We start from the raw sequence: 21,784 nt of genomic DNA on the forward strand, positions 1-21,784 counted from the left end.
AAGGATCCATTCCACACTTGACATGACTCTTCTCAATTTTCATGTGTATTTTTATTGGAGCATGAAATTACCTTGCGATCCCTTAGGGGGGAAATGTGCGTGTGTTTGAAAAATTCAACACAGAGTTTGGTTGGCTGTGCCTTACTCATACATGAGGAAATGGCCCGTGCAGCTCCAAGATGTGTTACATGGATACATGTGTATATGTGTTTTGTGACACAATCTGTTCTGTATGTGTTTATTTTGTAGTGAGATGTGTGTGTGTGTGTGTCCACCCGGGTGCATGAGCGTGCACGTGTCTGATGGTCTGATGTGACATCATCGGCCTTCACCCTTGCTTGTGGAACCAATAGAGGACAAACGAAGAAAGGCCTACTGTAAACTGGTGAATCGCCAAGGAGGAATTTGCAGAGGTGTGGAGCGTGAGAGCGGTTCTATATACAGTGGACAAAGAGGGGGGCTTGGTTTTAACATTAGCATGAAGTAAGCCAGCAGCATACCACTCTGCATCCCACTACTGGCTTACCTCTGAAGTTAAGCAGGGAAGGTCCCTGGATGGGAGACCAGATGCTTCTGGAAGTGGTGTTGGAGGGCCAGTAGGAGGCACTCTTTCCTCTTGTCAAAAAATTATAATAATGCCCCAGGGCAGTGATTGGGGACATTGCCCTGTGTAGGGTGCTGTCTTTCGAATGGGACGTTAAACAGGTGTCCTGACTCTCTGTGGTCACTAAAGATCCCATTGTACTTATTGTAAGATTAGGGGTGTTAACCCCTCTGTCCTGGCTAAATTCCCAATCTGGCCCTCATACCATCATGGTCACCTAATCATCCCCAGCTTCCAATTGGCTCATTCATCCACCCTCCTCTCCCCTGTAACTATTCCCCAGGCCGTTGCTGTAAATGAGAATGTGTTCTCAGTCAGCTTACCTGGTCAAATAAAAGATTGTGCCTGAAATGATGTAACTATTGGGCCAGTAAAGATATTTTCTGTCTCTCTCCTTCAGGCATTAGACTAAGAAAAAGTCTCTATATTTACATCCTATATAGTACTGCAAGTCGAAGAAATGCATCTAGTCCGTCTGTCCTGAGACAGTGATGTCCTGATCAATCACAATGACCCAGAAAAACAACCATCCATCCAGTGCCTCTTATAACACATCTACTTTGATTCCATGATGGCCCACAACAGGTTTGTTTGTATTTTGCAGAATTCTGGAACACACCCAGCGCAGGGCGCTCCTTATCAAATACAGCTGGCCAGCTACATCATTATTAGGCTAGGAGAGGTTTAGACCAGGGAAGGCTCTGTTACGACCTGGAGTTCTGCAGCTCTACCAGTCTGCAGGTCTAGCAGTCTACAGGTCTGTCAGTCTGCAGGTCTAGCAGTCTACAGGTCTGGAGGTCTGCAGCACGGTGGGACCCAGTTTAGCCCAATCCACTTTGGCCACTAGCAAGCAGGTGAGGAGTTATAATCAGATCACACAGCACGCACGCACTCACAGACAGACAGACAGACAGACAGACAGACAGACAGACAGACAGACAGACAGACAGACAGACAGACAGACAGACAGACAGACAGACAGACAGACAGACAGACAGACAGACAGACAGACAGACAGACAGACAGTGATTTCCCACAGCGACCTGATTGGTTGGCAGAAGCTGAGCGCAGAATCCCAGATTAAACCTGTCAGCTTGACCCACGGAGGAGAAGCACTCAGGACCCACCTAATGCAGGAGAACAGGGTGTGTACTACTGTATGTGTGCCTGTGGTGTCATTTCTGACCCATTTCACTGTAACCTAACTGAATATAACCACCACTGTGTGGGAACTAAAGTGGGCCACAGTGCCACACAGAAGATGGAATATTGTCCAAGGTACCAAAGAAAACACACTGTTGTTCACTGTCCTAGTCCGAACTGTCCACTACTCATCACATGAATACACCCTTCAGCAGCTCATCTGCATGTTGTGAAATACTGAATAATCAATGGCTCAAGCCCAGAACATAATCATTCATTCATTGGGAGAAACATCCATGTGACTGATAAGGACGTAGCTCACGATCACATGTCCTTTAGCTCCACAGACTTTCTCTTTGCCTCTCTTAGGCTCCTCCCCTTCTCTAGCTCAAGGACATGCTTCCCCCAGCCCCCTACAAACAAAGGACAACAGCCCTTCCTGAAATTCAGATATACAATGGGGGCAGGCTCGGTGTTGTGTTTCCTTGAAAAGTAGTGGCAAAATGAGCGGCGGTTGCAAAACAAAGGGAGTGCATTAGGCCTTGTTGGGATTGACTGCTAAAGAGGTCTGTGTCCCTAAGCACTCCACGGCCTTGTTCCCACAAAATCACACTGTTCTGGGGTGATGAGGGCCCACAAAATCACACTGTTCTGGGGTAATGAGAGCCCACAAATCACACTGTTCTGGGGTGATGAGAGCCCACAAAATCACACTGTTCTGGGGTAATGAGAGCCCAGAAATAAACACTGTTCTGGGGTGATGAGAGCCCACAAAATCACACTGTTCTGGGGTAATGAGAGCCCAGAAATAAACACTGTTCTGGGGTGATGAGAGCCCACAAAATCACACTGTTCTGGGGTAATGAGAGCCCACAAAATCACACTGTTCTGGGGTAATGAGAGCCCAGAAATAAACACTGTTCTGGGGTAATGAGAGCCCACAAAATCACACTGTTCTGGGGTAATGAGAGCCCAGAAATAAACACTGTTCTGGGGTGATGAGGGCCCAAAAAATCACACTGTTCTGGGGTGATGAGAGCCCACAAAATCACACTGTTCTGGGGTAATGAGAGTCCACAAAATCACACTGTTCTGGGGTAATGAGAGCCCACAAAATCACACTGTTCTGGGGTAATGAGAGCCCAGAAATAAACACTGTTCTGTGGTGATGAGAGCCCAAAAAATCACACTGTTCTGGGGTAATGAGAGCCCACAAATAAACACTGTTCTGGGGTAATGAGAGCCCAGAAATAAACACTGTTCTGGGGTGATGAGAGCACACAAATCACACTGTTCTGGGGTAATGAGTGCCCACAAAATCACACTGTTCTGGGGTAATGAGAGCCCACAAATAAACACTGTTCTGGGGTAATGAGAGCCCAGAAATAAACACTGTTCTGGGGTAATGAGAGGCCACAAAATCACACTGTTCTGGGGCGATGAGAGCCCATAAATCACACTGTTCTGGGGTAATGAGTGCCCACAAAATCATACTGTCTGGAGTAATGAGAGTCCACAAATAAATGCTGTTCTGGGGTAATGAGAGCCCACAAATCACACTGTTCTGGGGTAATGAGAGCCCACAAAATCACACTGTTCTGGGGTAATGAGAGCCCACAAAATCACACTGTTCTGGGGTAATGAGAGTCCACAAAATCATACTGTCTGGAGTAATGAGAGCCCAGAAATAAACACTGTTCTGGGGTAATGAGAGGCCACAAAATCACACTGTTCTGGGGTAATGAGAGCCCACAAAATCACACTGTTCTGGGGTAATGAGAGCCCAGAAATAAACACTGTTCTGTGGTGATGAGAGCCCACAAAATCACACTGTTCTGGAGTAATGAGAGCCCACAAAATCACACTGTTCTGGGGTAATGAGAGCCCAGAAATAAACACTGTTCTGGAGTAATGAGAGCCCACAAAATCACACTGTTCTGGGGTAATGAGAGCCCACAAATAAACACTGTTCTGGGGTAATGAGAGCCCAGAAATAAACACTGTTCTGGGGTGATGAGAGCACACAAATCACACTGTTCTGGGGTAATGAGTGCCCACAAAATCATACTGTCTGGAGTAATGAGAGCCCAGAAATAAACACTGTTCTGGGGTAATGAGAGGCCACAAAATCACACTGTTCTGGGGCGATGAGAGCCCATAAATCACACTGTTCTGGGGTAATGAGTGCCCACAAAATCATACTGTCTGGAGTAATGAGAGTCCACAAATAAACGCTGTTCTGGGGTAATGAGAGGCCACAAATAAACGCTGTTCTGGGGTAATGAGAGCCCACAAATAAACACTGTTCTGGGGTGATGAGAGCCCACAAATAAACACTGTTCTGGGGTAATGAGAGCCCACAAATAAACACTGTTCTGGGGTGATGAGAGCCCACAAATCACACTGTTCTGAGGTAATGAGAGCCCACAAACAAACACTGTTTTGGGGTAATGAGAGCCCACAAATAAACACTGTTCTGGGGTAATGAGAGTCCACAAATAAACACTGTTCTGGGGTAATGAGAGCCCACAAATAAACACTGTTCTGGGGTGATGAGAGCCCACAAATCACACTGTTCTGAGGTAATGAGAGCCCACAAATAAACACTGTTCTGGGGTAATGAGAGTCCACAAATAAACACTGTTCTGGGGTAATGAGAGTCCACAAATAAACACTGTTCTGGGGTAATGAGAGCCCACAAATAAACACTGTTCTGGGGTAATGAGAGTCCACAAATAAACGCTGTTCTGGGGTAATGAGAGTCCACAAATAAACACTGTTCTGGGGTAATGAGAGTCCACAAATAAACACTGTTCTGGGGTAATGAGAGTCCACAAATAAACGCTGTTCTGGGGTAATGAGAGTCCACAAATAAACACTGTTCTGGTGTAATGAGAGTCCACAAATAAACACTGTTCTGGGGTAATGAGAGTCCACAAATAAACACTGTTCTGGGGTAATGAGAGCCCACAAATAAACACTGTTCTGGGGCAATGAGAGCCCACAAATAAACACTGTTCTGGGGTGATGAGAGTCCACAAATAAACACTGTTCTGGGGTGATGAGAGCCCACAAATAAACACTGTTCTGGGGTAATGAGAGTCCACAAATAAACACACCAGTAAACAGAAAACACTGCCCAGTCTGCCCACAACCTCCAAGAAAGAGAGAGAGACTGGTGGAGAACAAGAGAGAGAGACTAGGAGTGAAAGTGAGAGAGAGGTAGTGAGAATGAGAAAAAGAAACAGAGGGAAAACAAGTGAAAGAGAGAGAGAGAGAGAGAAAAAGGAGGGAAAGATGCCCTATGGAATTTTTCTTCGCCCTCTCACCATTGAGGTTTCCAATTAAGGGCAGTATCTTCCCTGATTTCCTTCCCCCTGCAAGGACCCCATACATATAGGCCCACCTCTGTCTCCATTCATCTCAGTTTGAGCTGCTGCAGGACCCAACCCCACAACCCCCTCCCCTTCCTTCCCTACCCTAAACCCCCTCCATCAAATCCAGCTTCATCACCTTCAGAGGGTCAAAACAGCTGGAATGTGAATCAATGCTCTTGGAATGAGAGGGGGAATGAGGAGGGATAGGAGTTAATAACTTCATCAGCAGTGTTCTGTGTCTCTTTTGGAAAGGGAAGGGGTTGCTATCATTCCACTTTCCTTTGTCCATTTTTGTGCAATCTCTGCTTATCAAACATCTGTCTGGTCAACAATAGAGGACAATGCAGTAGAACCAGGCAGCCAAAACCACTCAAATGTATCTAATCATCAAAAGAGAGAGCTGTCCTAACTTAGCCTCAGCGGTTCCCCGACTCCCCTACTCTTGACCCAAAACTGTTTCAATTGGTTTAGAAGTGTGGATGGTGGATGCATCATAGTCCATTTACATGATGAAACACTGAGAACCTAAGATGGGTTTTAAACAGATTGTCTTAGGAGACAGAAATAGTCAGCAGCCAATCTGGATTTAACTTAGGCCCAATGGTTAACGCATCCTAAATATGGACTCAAGTGTTGCTGACCAAATCTTTCAATCCAACTAAGGGTATAAACATTGAAATACAAAGGAAGTTGTAACAGAGAAAATGTTCAGAAAACATTGCAAATACTGTATATTTTCTTTCCTTCCTTCTCTCTCTCTTCTCCTCAACCTGGCCAGCATCATCAGCCTGACTAATATCACAGGAGGCAGATCAACTAGCAGCAGAATCCAATGGGCTAGCCAGGCCGAGCAGCTTGTTGAGCTCAATACTACAGCAGCATCATTTACACACCCAGACGGGAGCCACAGAATACCAACCAATTATTTACAAACCTCCTTGTATTACCTCTCTCTCTCTCTCTCTCTCTCTCTCTCTCTCTCTCTCTCTCTCTCTCTCTCTCTCTCTCTCTCTCTCTCTCTCTCTCTCTCTCTCTCTCTCTCTCTCTCTCTCTCTCTCTCTCTCTCTCTCTCTCTCTCTCTCTCTCTCTCTCTCTCTCTCTCTCTCTCTCTCTCTCTCTCTCTCTCTCTCTCTCTCTCTCTCTCTCTCTCTCTCTCTCTCTCTCTCTCTCTCTCTCTCTCTCTCTCTCTCTCTCTCTCTCTCTCTCTCTCAGAGCCGGAGACATTCCTAACTGACTGAGAACAGAGACAGAGTGGGTAGTGAAGCCAGGGATAGACAGGCACACATAACAGTCCTGGATCAGAAGTGTCAGCTATGCAAAGAATTCTCTTTTCCATGGGGCAAGCACAATACAGCAGCAGTACCCCATTTAGCATAACCTGCCAACCACACAGCTAGCCAGCCAGTCAGTCAGTCAGTCAGTCAGCCAGCCAGCCAGCCATCCATCTAGTGAGAGAGTGACTTTGTTTCGCAGTCAGCTAGACAGCCAGCTACCCAGCCAGCCAGCCCCGGTTCTGAGAGCTTGGCCAAGGCCACGGTCAGTCATCAGCCCCCCTCCCTGCTCTCCTCTCCTCCATAAAGGGACGGCAGGAGAGAGAGGGGCCTCCTTTTGTGCACTCCAGATTAGTCAACACAGAGGGAGGGCAGAGATTGATAGAAGAGGACATTTGATTTCTCCTGAGAGCATTAACTGAGCATAACGCAATATCTGTAGAGAGTAAAGAGTGTTTTTAACGGAAGCTTTTATGAGGATAGAAAGACTTGCACAAAGCAGCTTCCTCCCACGGTTTTCTATTCAACTCTGTCCAGTAAACATACCGCCAAATGGTTAGCAGTCCAAACAAAAACACAACCCTCTATCAAAAAACTAAAATCGCCCACTTCTTCATTCTACACAACATACTGAACAACATGTCATTGTGGTTCAGTCTGACCATGTATGAGGTCCCAAACTTCAACGTTATTATTCCAAACCCGGTGAATTTATATGGACCATTGAAGAAAGCCTACTTAACCTAGCCAACTCAACACAGCGTAACCTATAGCCAAACCCAGCTAATCCCAGTCCAGCTCAGCCCAGCTAGACAAAGCCATGGTCAACCCAACCCAACCGAGCCCAGCCAAACCAAACTCAGCCCGGCAGTACATCATGTCTTACCTCTCAACACGGCCCGACCATAGTAAACCCAGCTCAGCCCAATCCCACCCCTCCCAGTACATCATGTCTTACCTCTCGTTGCTTCTCCATCTCAGCCTGCAGGACCTGCTTGGCCACCTCTAGGTCCTGGAGCCTGACCCTCAGCTCCTCGTTCTCCTGCTCCAGACGACCCCTCTTCTTCTCCACAGAGTCCAACTCGTTGTGCAGCCGGATGGACACGTCTTTAGCCACCTGACGTCCAAAGGAGGAGAGAAGAGAGAGAAGACATGAGGGAGGGTGGTCAGCATCAGTGAGATGTATGATCCACATGCCATGATCCAGAGTCATACTAAATGACTAAATGAGTCATACTATAAATACCCTATAAAGCCTTTATACTGTAAAAAGTCATTTGTTTAAAGTATGCCCACATATATATGCCTAAGACATGTATGGCTCTCTGCTGATGGTGTATTCACAGCACAGTAATAAATCACACCATACTGTAGCTTATCATTAATCTGTTACAGCAGTAAGTAACACATTATTTGGATAGTATGACCCAGCATTATCACTAATATGTGTAGGAGTGGAGCAGAGATCAGCTCTGAGATAATCATGTGTTGACATGTTGCTACAGAACAAGACTGTTATAACCGGCTGATCAGGTCCAATGCAGCCGTATCTAACTCATTATCAAATCATTTCTGGCAGACAATTAAGTACCTCACTGGGATTGTTTTCAATGAAAATGCTTCTTAGCAAAGGGAATTTCTCAAGCAAGAATTTTGCTAAGACTGTCTGGTAGTGGTCTGAGTGGGGAGGGACAAACTAAAAACTAGCTGTTATTGGAACTCTCTTTCTTATTGGTCTGTTAACTAATTTACCGCCTGGCGATGTCACTAGGCAGGCCAAAACTCCATCCCACCAAAACAGGTTGAAATTTCAGGCAGTCTTTTCAAACCGCTCTTACACTGAAAGGACATTATCATCATTTTCACAATTTCATATTATTACTCCAACTTCATAGTTTGGAAATATATATAAAACCCAGGAAAATCACGTTTTTGACTGCACTGGCACTTTAAAGTTGAATATATGTTCCTCTGAGCGGTTGGAAGGCCATTAAACACAGACCCTATCCAGATGAGTGTATGATGTTCTGTTGGGCCAACAACAACATAACGTGCATATTTTATCATAACAAAGAACCGTGTGTGTGTGACTGTATATCACAGGGCACTAACAGGTTGTTCAATCCAAAAGCAAACCCAACTGCCTGGTTCTAATTGTTTATATGGAAAGGAGGTGACATGCATATTTATACGATAGATGGGGAAACATATCCAAAACATTTGAGTGGATTGTCATCTTTATGTCAAATGTTCTGAAAACAGTTTATACTGAAAATGTAAACAATGATACAAGGCACATTATTATTATTTAATTTTCACCCTCACTATATTTCTCCCCCTCTTTGCAACATCATAGCATGAGATGAGAGTCTATTTGTATAGGGTGGTACAGTGCTGATCTCATTGAATGAGGAAGGGGGTGACAGGAAACAGGTGTGTGTGTGTGTGTGTGTGTGTGTGTGTGTGTGTGTGTGTGTGTGTGTGTGTGTGTGTGTGTGTGTGTGTGTGTGTGTGTGTGTGTGTGTGTGTGTGTGTGTGTGTGTGTGTGTGTGTGTGTGTGTGTGTGTGTGTGTGTGTGAGCATTGAGGGATTCTCTCTGCCCCTGAACCAGAGCCAATGTGCAGCTGAGAACCACAATGCCCCTCTGTGCTGCCCACTCTGAGCTGGACCAACTGCCCAGTTCACCACCACGCTCTAATTCATTTCTCTCTCTCTCTCACTCTCTCCTACGTATCTCCCTTTGTGTGTTGCTTGGCTGTTTTTAATGCTGTCCTTAACTTATCCTTTTAAGGAAGGAAAACAACAGAGACAGAGACAATACATTATTTACAAACAACATTTTATTCACCTTTATACACACACAAGTCTGTGATTCTCTTTCTCTCTCTTTCCATAACCACTTTTTGCCTCTCCCTCTCTGCCCTCTCCTCTCCGTACTGTAGAAGGGAGAAGAGGGACAGGCGGGGAGATGGACTGCATGGTCAAATCAATGCCTCTTTCATTAGCGTTCTGGGAGGTTTCCAGGCAATGTTTTTAGACTTTGATGCTTTATGGTGATTGGGCCTCATTGGCAGTAAACAACAGCCTTTATTAATGGCCTGTTAACTTAACACACATTCAATGAGAGGACTCTCCCTCTCACAGTTCAGCTCCTTTCCATACACTGCTTTGTCTGCCTGCACCTCCCAATAAATATAATGCTTTGATATGTAAAGAGAAAAAACACCTTGAGTTTCCCCTAGGTACAGATCTAGGATCAGCTTGCTCTCTCCCAATCCTAACCTTAACCAATAGTTGGAAAAAATGAAAGACTCACCCAAGATCAGCGTCTAGGGTCACCCAACGAGCAGTTTTAGCATTGGTGAGGGGCCCCAGCTGGCACTAGAGGACATGACAGGCATACAGTCAGTGTGTATGTAGGGGGGAGTGACTGGTACATTATGGTCAAGTCCCAGCCTTCAAACATCTATCAGCCAGCTCTCCTACCTAAACACTTGAGATGCCCTCTATTCTCTGTGGTCCACTGGACAGAGTCAGACAGAATCAAAAGGAGACATTTAACCATGAAAAGGGTGTCTTTCATGTATTTGTGTATGTGTGTGTGTGTGTGTGTGTGTGTCTGCATGCGCGTATGTGTATTTGCATGCATGCGTGCATTGGAGTGTGTGTGCGTGCTGAAGCAGATCCCTGTTCGCTATCTGATCCTGCCTGTCAGCACTGCCACAGCTCTAACTGTTCCTCACACTGCCGTTTTCCAGACTTCCCTGTACATTTTATCATCACGGTTTTGCATGTTGGCAGTAAGCGCAGGATGGGGGAGTGTGTAAAGCATTGGCCATGGCTGTGTCACAAATGGCAGCCTATTCCGTATGTAGTGAACTACTTTTGAACAGGGCCCATAGGGTTCTGCTCAAAAGTAGAGCACTATTGAGGGAATAGGCTGCCATTTGCAATGTTGCCAACTTGATTAGCCGATGCTTTACTGACTTTACTGTAAAGTATGTCTTGAAGAGATATTGTATTTTCTACTTTAATGAGCTAAGAAAGTGCTTACAAAGGAGAGCATACTCTATGAAAGCATTGAGTATATACTATATAGAGTATATACCATAAATCTTAGCTATTTAAATCATGATGGGATCCAGTATTGCAGCATCAGCTAACAGGCATACCCAACTGGTGCATTTTTATGTACCTATCATCTAGTTGTTATCCTTCCTGTTGCAGCCTCCAGAAACAGAATAGTCATCTTTTCCCTTCTGTGTATATATAAAAAGGCTCCCCAGCTGTTAAAGAGCCAACCTCTGCACGACAGTTGTTTAGTGGTTACAGTATAATCCACATTGTGGGCATCCACACACGCTCCTGCTAGTGCCGTGCTGAGCAGGCAGCAGGCACAGGGATCAACAACACTTCCTGGAACTCCATGAGCAAGCCAATCGGCTCTCTGAACCGGGCCTGCCTGGCTGACACGTGGAGACGGTATCTATGTGTATAGTATCTCCAGGATGCTGCTCTTACTGCTGCCCAGCTGTTATCTGCAGTCCTTTGTAGCTCAGTTGGTAGAGCACAGCGTTTGTAACATCAGGATAGTATGTTTGATTCCCGGGACCACCCATATGTAAAATCAATGCACGCATGACTCTAAGTTGCTTTGGATAAAAGCGTCTGCTAAATGGGATATATGATTTATTATATCTGCTGCTGAGAGAGGTATGGAGAGAGGGAGAGAGAGAGGGAATCCACCCGTCTCCCTATCTCACTAACCTCTCCTTTCCCTCCCTATATGCTAAGCAATATTGTGCTGCTATTTCTATCGACTTGGCCAAAGCTTTTGATATGGTAGACCATTCCATTCTTGTGGACCGGCTAAGGAGTATTGATGTCTCTGAGGGGTCTTTGGGCTGGTTTGCTAACTACCTCTCTCAAAGAGTGCAGTGTATAAAGTCAGGAAATCTGCTGTCTCAGCCACTGCCTGTCACCAAGGGAGTACCCCAAGGCTCGATCCTAGGCCCCACGCTCTTTTCAATTTATATCAACAGCATAGCTCAGGTAGTAGGAAGATCTCTCATCCATTTATATGCAGATGATACAGTCTTATACTCAGCTGGCCCCTCCCCGGATTTTGTGTTAAACGCTCTACAACAAATCTTTCTTAGTGTCCAACAAGCTTTCTCTACCCTTAACCTTGTTCTGAACACCTCCAAAACAAAAGGTCATGTGGTTTGGTAAGAATAATGCCCCTTCCCCCACCGGTGTTATTACTACCTCTGCGGGTTAAGAGCTTGAGGTAGTCACCTCATACAAGTACTTGGGAGTATGGCTAGACGGTAAACTGTCCTTCTCTCAGCACATATCAAAGCTGCAGGCTAAAGTTAAATCTAGACTTGGTTTCCTCTATCGTAATCGCTCCTCTTTCACCCCAGCTGCCAAACTAACCCTGATTCAGATGAGCATTCTACCCATGCTAGATTACGACAACGTAATTTATAGATCGACAGGTAAGGGTGTTCTCGAGCGGCTAGATGTTCTTTACCATTCGGCCATCAGATTTGCCACCAATGCTCCTTATAGGACACATCACTGCACTCTATACTCCTCTGTAAACTGGTCTTCTCTGTATACTCGTCGCTAGACCCACTGGTTGATGCTTATTTATAAAACCCTCTTAAGCCTCACTCCCCCCCATCTGAGATACCTACTGCAGCCCTAATCCTCCACACACAACACCCGTTCTGCCACTCACATTCTGTTAAAGGTCCTCAAAGCACACACATCCCTGGGTCACTCCTCTTTTCAGTTCGCTGCAGCTAGCGACTGGAACGAGCTGCAACAAACACTCAAACTGGACAGTTTTATCTCAATCTCTTCATTCAAAGACTAAATCATGGACACTCTTACTGACAGTTGTGGCTGCTTTGTGTGATGTATTGTTGTCTCTACCTTCTTTTCCTTTGTGCTGTTGTCTGTGCCCAATAATGTTTGTACCATGTTTTCTGCTGCTACCATGTTGTGTTGCTACCATGTTGTTGTCATGTTCTGTTGCTACAATGCTGTGTTGTCATGTGTTGCTGCCTTGCTATGTTGTTGTCTTAGGTCTCTCTTTATGTGGTGTTGTGTTGTCTCTCTTGGTGTGATGTGTGTTTTGTCCTATATTTATATTGTATTTATTTCTTTATTTTTATCCCAAGCCCCCGTCCCCGCAGGATGCCTTTTGCCTTTTGGTAGGCCATCATTGTAAATAAGAATTTGTTCTTAACTGACTTGCCAAGTTAAATAAAGGTTAAATAAAAAATGGAATTAAAATAAAATATGCAACTCGTCTATTGCTATGAGTACATGGAAGCTCAGCCCACACTTCCTGTACATGTGATGGCCAGAAGGGAAGGATATGGTATCTTTCACACCTGAGCCAAGTAAACAGTGAAGACCACAGATCACAGGTAGCGTGAAGAGACCGTGGTTTATGACTATAAATAAAATACCTCAGTCGGTTTCCCCAGCAAAAAATGACAATAGCATCATAGCCTCCAGGCTGGGAGAGAATGGTTTGATGTGTATCCATTAAGCTAGCTAGCTGCCTTGAAGAAAAACCACTGACCCAGACAGTGTAATGCAAGACTAATTCCATATCCTACTGGACATTCTTGGAGCAAATACTGTATTTCCCTTAGTGTATATCCATTGACATTGTGGTAGACCTCACTGTTTTCTATTACCTGTATCAGACCCAGATGTTTCATAGCTCTGGAATTAGGACAGCGGGTCAGAGAGGCCAGAAAATGACCAGGGGTATCCCATAACCATCTCCAGATATCACACACACGTGAAAACTTTATGCATGCAAGGGTACACACCCCTCCCCCCGCAGAGCGCTGCAGGGCAGGATGTAACAGGAAAAAGGCAACAGCTTAGCGTGACTCAGGGAACAAGGACTTAAAACAATGACCTTAAGCCAATTTAAGTGTAGCCCTACTACTACAGCCCTATCAACTTACAGTATGTTATTTTATGTGATGTTGGTTGAGTACTATGTGACTAATAAAGACTGAGTATTTTGTTGGTCTAAAGAACGTTCCCCAATGTGTTGAAACAGCTTGTATCCACTGAATGTAACATAGTGTACTAGTGTTCAAGTTATAGAGGGTTTACAGTGGCTGGTACAGGACAGGTCTCAAATATCACTAGGAATACATATAGCCCAAATCCTCTAAAACATGTGACACACATTTCCTTCCCCAGTGCTTGGTTTGATGCTTGATTAACCCCTACTGTCAGAGAACAAAGCCAGCCTCACTGTTCAGATGAACTCAATTTGGAGTGAGTCAGGAGGGCATGGGAGTGTTTAAACCCAATTTGAGGGAACAAGAAGGAAACATTTGACCTGGTGTAGTTGGTAGCTAGAGGAAACACTCAGGTATGTGTTGAGAGACTGGGCCTGGCTGTTTAGGAATACGGAGAGAGAGATGGCGGAGAGCAGAGGCCGCCGGGGTCACATCCCTGTGGTTTGTTTTTGGTTTCCTGTGTTAACAGCCTTTTTTGACTGGCTTCCCTCGGCCTGGAGAGCCTTGCGCCCTCCCGCTGTGCCCCGATTGGCTGCTGAGAACCTAACTCGGGAGCCAGACTAATTCCTTATCCCCCAGAGTCAGCAGAGAAACACTGCTCAGAGGCATAATATTAGATTGCCAGAAAGAAGAGGTGCTTTTCTTCGCGTTTCTATCTCTCTCTTTTTTTAAAGATATACAACTGGACCGTTTTTAATGAGGGAGAGCAGCCAGCCTTCAGGGGATGACATCATCACCCTCCACTCTCCTCTCCCCCTCTCTTCCCTCCTTCCTCGATTTCTGAGAAAGATCTCATTGTGCTTCTGTCACATGGAAATGGTTCACAAACAGCTGTGAATTTGGGATGTGTAACCATAGCCTCAGGTCAGTAGGAAGACCCACAACCAGAAATGTCTCTCCTAACAAGAAATCCCATCAATGGTTTGTGAATGGATGCATTTAAAGCCAAATGTAACTTTTGTCCTATGATCTGTTATCCCCCTATCTTTGAAGTTTCCAGAAGTCTGTGAACACCTAAATGCTAGCAATTACCCAATGTTCAGTAGCTCTTCAAGTTTCTGTTTGTGTTGCTAACATATGAATTATGCATTGGCCTGCACACACGCATACACACACACACACCACCTTAGCTGTCCATCGAAGTCGATGATGACAGACACACCCCACCCTTACAAACACAGTTCCATCCAGATTCTCTCCCTCTCCCCTCACCTTGACGTCCTGCTCCAGAGTTCGGATGAGCTCCCCGTCTACCTGTCCCGTCTGGGCCACGCGGAGGCTGCGTCTCTCAGCCTTGCGGAGGCGGTACTGCAGGATGCGGCAGGTCTTGTTGGCCTGCTCAAACTGTTGCCTCAGCTCCTGCAGCTGGTACACATCCTCCTCCATGTACATGTCCCTCATCTCCAACATCTCAGAGCGCAGCTCCTCCATCTCATCCTGGGGAGAGAGGATGGGGAAGGATGGAGGAGAGAGGATGGGGGGAAGGATGGATGAGAGGATGGGGAAGGATGGAGGAGAGAGGATGGGGAAGGATGGAGGAGAGAGGATGGGGAAGGATGGAGGAGAGAGGATGGGGAAGGATGGGGGAAGGATGGAGGAGAGAGGATGGGGGAAGGATGGAGGAGAGATGATGGGGGAAGCATGGAGGAGAGAGGATGGGGAAGCATGGAGGAGAAAGGATGGGGGAAGCATGGAGGAGAAAAGAGGGGTGAGAATGGTTGGAAATGCTTACCTACCATATACAGGGTCTTGATGAGCCAATCATTATACTCATTCTAATCATTAATGTACAGTATATGTCAGCATCAGATCAGTCATCAACACCATCATTGTCACTGTCTCCTTAGCAGGATGTGTATCTTCCTCTCAGAATCATTAACAATGTATATAGCATTAACAACCCCATCATAACTGGTTGTCTACATCACCAGTCCAGGGGTAAACCCCTACAGAACACTGAGATGAATACAGAACTGAACTTTTCCCAGCTGAGATATACCTGAATAATAACAATGTTATGATTTAAATGATTTATGATTTAAATCAAACACAAAAAGCCTTAGGGGCTTAACCTGGCATTACCTACTACTACTTAAATAACAACACAGTGTGCAGTTTGAGAGGCATTACCTACTACTACTTACATAACAACACAGTGTGCAGTTTGAGAGGCATTACCTACTACTACTTACATAACAACACAGTGTGCAGTTTGAGAGGCATTACCTACTACTATTTACATAACAACACAGTGTGCAGTTTGAGAGGCATTACCTACTACTATTTACATAACAACACAGTGTGCAGTTTGAGAGGCATTACCTACTACTACTTACATAACAACACAGTGTGCAGTTTGAGAGGCATTACCTACTACTACTTACATAACAACACAGTGTGCAGTTTGAGAGGCATTACCTACTACTACTTACATAACAACACAGTGTGCAGTTTGAGAGGCATTACCTACTACTATTTACATAACAACACAGTGTGCAGTTTGAGAGGCATTACCTACTACTACTTACATAACAACACAGTGTGCAGTTTGAGAGGCATTACCTACTACTACTTACATAACAACACAGTGTGCAGTTTGAGAGGCATTACCTACTACTATTTACATAACAACACAGTGTGCAGTTTGAGAGGCATTACCTACCACTACTTACATAACAACACAGTGTGCAGTTTGAGAGGCATTACCTACTACTACTTACATAACAACACAGTGTGCAGTTTGAGAGGCATTAGCCCAAATCCTACAACCCCCCTGACAACAGGATAGTAATAAGGCAGATCAAATATTTATAAAGGTGGTGGTGGATGAAATGTGTAGTAGTAGTAGTAGTAAATAGAAGCATTTTATCGCATGGCTAATGTGCGGAGGGCTGCCGCCCAGCGCACGCTGATAGAAGACAGGGGAATGTGGGTCAACCACTGCAGAGCTCGTCACTAGTGCAGCCCGGTGCAAACAATGATGTGTGGAATGAGGACGGTAGGCACACTCGACTGCAGCATCTGCACGAGGCAGACTACCCCCTGAAAACAGCTGCAATAGTCAGACAGGTGAGTAGAGGACCTGACAGCGGAAGCACGGGATGAATAAATAAAGCTGTGGAGGTCTGGTACTACTAGGGCTACACGCATGACCTGATTTTTACGCCTAATTAGACTGACTAATAAAAAAGGATGTGGCTCCCCATGGCTGTCTGTGGTAATCTGCAGGTAGCCTAGTGGTTAGAGTGTTGGACTATTAACCGAAAGGTTACAAGATCGAATCCCCGAACAGACAAGGTAAAAATCTGTCGTTCTGCCCCTGAACAAGGCAGTTAACCCACTGTTCCATCAGGGCCGTCATTGAAAATAAGAACTTGTTCTTAACTGACTTGCCTAGTAAAATAAATAAAAATCAATCAGTCAGATGGATTTGATGATTATGGTCAGCAATCAATCAAAAACCTAGCATGACTGTCCTGGTGGACTTTTGATCTTAGATGGCCACCACATAGTAGGCTATGTATACCATAATAATCATCATTCTAAATCTAATAATTCTAAAGAAAGAAAATGTGCTTAAGGTAACCTAGAAGTTGATTGGATAACCTGTTGTCATGGTGCGCCTCTGCACACAGGCCTGTAAGATAATTCAATTAATTATTAAGCCCCCCCACTGAAGCAGGCTCCGTAAAGTGTGGCAATTATATTGGATGATAAAATACAATTAGTCAAGCTGTCTTAACCATGTCACTGTAATCATCTCGTGCGTAACAGATGAGCCCCTGCAACCACCTCCAACCACCTCTGATGTTTTGGGAATTTACTAACCACCTCACCATCATCAGCTGAGAAAACATTGGGTTTATATTCTGAGATAACACTGACCACCCTATGTCTCTGTGCCTTCAAAGGGTGGTATTTTGTTGTTGTTTTTGGACAAGAGTGAGGATGTGTTAACAATCATGCACTTAAGAAGTTGTTGGCTATGTGGCCAATTTGGGTTTGCCCTGATTTTTTTTAACTTGAAGTTCAGAACCGTGATTATGCGTGAATATTTTATGCAAATGTACTTCGTTTTTTTGGTGATCCAATGAAAACAGTAGTTCGGCTCCATCTCTTAAAGCGGCATTCAGCAGTTGAAACAACAACAAAGTGAATTCCGCCCCTGTTTCAGTACAAACTGAAGGATGGGGCTGGACAAACGTAACCACTCTCAAATTCACAGACAAAGATATGTTTGCAAGTACTGACCGTCCATGATATCAAAATTATAGTTTTGACCATGCATAGACCATGTTTTAAACATGTTTTGAGGCCATATAGTGTTTGTTTACAAACACTGGAGTAAAACAAGCTTATATTTTGGGTTGTCTATGGGACTATGACAGTTTAACTAAGCTCATGGGGCATTTCTAAGTTATTTTCTTCAAGAATCAATGGGTACAATATCATTCACTTATAAGTAGAAAATGTAGGTAGCAACTACAGATTGCCCCTTGAACAGAACCGTTCTTGGAGAGTAGGGTTTTGTTGTTGTTTTCTTTCACAAATGAGAGCAATCTGAGGGAGGAATTTCTGTAGCTGAAGACAATTTGGAAAAAATATGCTTACTTTTAGGTAATCGTTTTCTGATCTCAGTTCCTCGATTTCTCTGACAAATTCTTCATGCATGCCATCCATGAACTCTTCCGTCAGGTCGGAGAAAGCTAGGGATGTGCTGGCAGGCACCCGGCTGTCGAACGAGGTAAGAGACCGTTCATCCCCGGGAGAAATGCTCCCCCCTACGGTCTCCACTCCCAGGGAGATTCGGTTCTTATCAACTGGGGTCTTGGCGTGATGGTCACCACGACTACCCCTATCCGGTGGTCCATGTCCGCAGTCACTGCTTGGTTGATCGCCATCAAGACCCCCGCCTCGGCTGTTGGATTCGGTGTCACTACTCAGAGCGTCGGTGGATAGTTTATTCTCCTCCGATGCACAATCGGAGAGCTCGGAACTGCTATCCGTTGACGACCGTTTGCCCGCAGCGCAACCGGAGTCTTTGCTCTGGTCGTCCGAGGCGTTGCTCGCATCGGACACCTTCCTCCGACCACCTTTCATCGATTTACTGCTGCTCTTCTGGGCACTGCCTACCGATAACGTGGATTTTCCCGTCAGTTTTCCTTTCTCAGATTTCGTCTCTTTCCCGCTAACCGGACTACGCCTGGACACCCGGCTGCCTAAATGTATGGATCCTGGTTTAACGCTCAGTGTTGGTGTACCGATTCCTCCACGGATCTTGGTGAGGGACCATCCAGGCACATCCTTGGGTCTGGCGGGTGATGGAGCCCGATTATTTTTTTTCTTCGCGTTGACTTGAATGGGCTGCACTACGGGCTGTTGCTCGAACTGGTGCTGTTGTTGAGGCTTCGCCTGCCCGTTGTTGGCGCTCTCCGTCCCGCTTTCCATTTTGTGCCTGTGTCTCCTTTCCTTCAGCGAGACAAAGTGAGTTGGCGAATTAACATCAGCCTTTGTCTTTGTCATTCATTCCGCTTTGACAACTACAGAAAAACAGAAATGAAACCCCTATCAGCAAAGGCAGAAGAAGTCGAGCTTTTATCTCACAACTGCAAACAAATAAACTGCAGCAATCCCTATTAAACCGGATTTAACAGCGCATAGAGATGGAAACGGCAAATTAGGCTACAATAACATAACACGCTGTAGGCCTAATGATGTTTTATGGTTAATTCCGTTTAGGTTTTGGCACATCTTCTACTCATATTGCACTAACATGTGCAACTCTATCTCGCCGGAGTGGTTCGAAGTGGTAGAAACAGAGTGGAAGTGTGCTCGCGAGTTTTTTTCTCCGCCCAGCGTTTAGCGGTTCTGTCTGTGGCGAATCGCTGTCTGGAAACTCAGCATCACTTAGAGCTCTCTGCTGCCACCCAGACTTGTAGATCGTTTCAAGAAGCACAAGTAAAAAATACATAAATAGGTAGAAGATGCATAGGCCTACTACAAACATAGGCTATATGCTATTCAATTCAGACTTAAACAATATTTGGACAGTATAGGCCGGCTGGTGCAAAGCTGACCTTTGCAGGAAATGGATGACACGAATATAATTAATTCAGCCAAAATTTACTGGTAACAATTAGGCAATGTTTCATATGATACCCCTGCCTTTCTTAGCTGGCCAAATCCATAAAATAACATATACAGTTCTGCTTATAGAACATGTTTACCAGGGGGGTTTCTAGGATTTCAGGACATTGGGGGCTTAGCCCAAAGCCAGAGGTGGAATTTCAACAGCTAAATGCATCAGTCTGGTGCACTGTGTGATGAACATAGAGATATTAGATCTACTAAGAATGTTGTTAAACATGAATTCATGTGGGTGAACAATCCCTTTAAAATAGGGCTTGAAGAAAGTATTGCATGTTCCCCAAGTGCAGGGGATTTGAAAATGTTCCTGCTATAACAATTAATTTCTCCAAGTCGCCCCACCTTCACAACAAATCTAAAGGTGGTTGAGGTTGACTAGTTGCAGATACTTATCATCTTACAATACATAGGCAAGATCTTTTGCGTTTATGAGCTATTGAGAGACCCCTTACCATTTCTGCCTAGCAGCTTTCACACTACTAAAATGACTAAATAATTGAGGTAACAGTCATTTCAATATAGCTTATTCTCGTTTTCATGACTTACAATCAATGACATAGCCTACCTACATGAATGCCGACAAAGATGCATAGCCTCTTGTCATTTATTTTCAAACACCCAAGTAGGCATATTAGATTTCAAATAAGTAGTTGCATCATCAAAATTGGGAAGAAGTGGAATAATAAAATACTAAAAGGAATAACAGTACTGTTCTTACTGACAAGCACACTAATTATCCTATAATATAATAGCCCATCATAAGGAATAGGACCTGTTCCACTGACTTACATCAGCTAATGTGAAAGAAAGAAATTAAACTGAAAATCTCAAGAAGACAACATGCCATAGCCTAAATCTACCCAGGACTACACCCTAATCAAATTATGTATCTTTTTCCCACTCTCTCCACTAGGATAAAACGTATACTTTGGGGATTTAAGGTAGCATGACTGAACAAGCTTGTTATTGAACAAATAAGCTAATTAGCAGTCCGTGAGTAGACTAGTTTTAAAACGGGCCAGGACATGGTTTATTTATCAAATGCTTCCCTCAAATTCATAATAGGGAAAAAAACATACACTACCGTTCAAAAGTTTGGGGTCACTTAGAAATGTAATTGTTTGAGAAAGAAAAGCATATTTTTTGTCTATTAAAATAACATCAAATTGATCAGAAATACAGTGTAGACATTGTTAATGTTGTAAATGACTATTGTAGCTGGAAACGGCAGATTTCTTTATGGAATATCTACGTAGGCGTACAGAGGGCCATTATCAGCAACCATCACTCCTGTGTTCCAATGGCACGTTGTGTTAGCTAATCCAAGTTTATCATTTTAAAAGGCTAATTGATCATTAGAAAACCCTTTTGCAATTATTTTAGCACAGTTGAAAACTGTCGTTCTGATTAAAGGAGCAATAAAACTGGCTTTCTTTAGACTAACTAGTTGAGTGTCTGGAGCATCAGCATTTGTGGGTTCGATTACAGGCTCAAAATGGCCAGAAATAAATAACTTTCTTCTGAAACTCGTCAGTCTATTCTTGTTCTGAGAAATTAAGGCTATTCCATGCGAGAAATTGCATGCAAGAAACTGAAGATCTCGTACAATGCTGGGAGCGCAAACTGGCTCTAACCATAACAGAAAGAGGAGTGGGAGGCCCCGGTGCACACCTGAGCAAGGAGACAAGTACATTAGTGTCTAGTTTGAGAAACAGACGCCTCACAAGTCCTCAACTGGCAGCTTCATTAAATAGTACCCGTAAAACACCAGTCTCAACGTCAACATTGAAGAGGCGACTCCAGGATGTTGGCCTTCTAGGCAGAGTTGCAAAGAAAAAGCCATATCTCAGACTGGCCAATAAAAAGAAAAGATTAAGATGGGAAAAAGAACACAGACACTGGACAGAGGAACTCTGCCTAGAAGGCCAGAATCCCAGAGTCGCCTCTTCACTGTTGACGTTGAGACTAGTGTTTTGCGGGTACTATTTAATGAAGCTGCCAGTTGAGGACTTGTGAGGCATCTGTTTCTCAAACTAGACACTCTAATGTACTTGTCCTCTTGCTCAGTTGTGCACACACACGCACACGCACGCACGCGCACGCACGCACGCGCACGCACGCACGCACGCACGCACGCACGCGCACGCACGCACACACGCACACACACACACACACACA

The 21,784-nt window shown here is 44.6% G+C and overlaps 1 protein-coding gene across 1 annotated transcript in view; it reads right to left on the reverse strand.

Moving 5' to 3' along the window:
• LOC120061609 (protein SOGA1-like) overlaps positions 1-18,948 on the reverse strand; it is a 73,494-nt gene extending 54,546 nt beyond the window's left edge. The window contains exons 1-3 of the mRNA XM_039011514.1: positions 18,071-18,948; positions 14,672-14,896; positions 7,354-7,512 (exon numbers count right to left, since the gene is read on the reverse strand). Coding sequence (XP_038867442.1) covers positions 7,354-7,512; positions 14,672-14,896; positions 18,071-18,907 — 1,221 coding nt within the window. The 5' untranslated portion in view covers positions 18,908-18,948. The remainder of the gene's footprint in view (positions 1-7,353; positions 7,513-14,671; positions 14,897-18,070) is intronic.
• Between the last annotated feature and the right edge of the window lie 2,836 nt (positions 18,949-21,784).

This window comes from Salvelinus namaycush, chromosome 16 (assembly GCF_016432855.1).
Source record: "Salvelinus namaycush isolate Seneca chromosome 16, SaNama_1.0, whole genome shotgun sequence".
Lineage (NCBI taxonomy): Eukaryota > Metazoa > Chordata > Actinopteri > Salmoniformes > Salmonidae > Salvelinus > Salvelinus namaycush.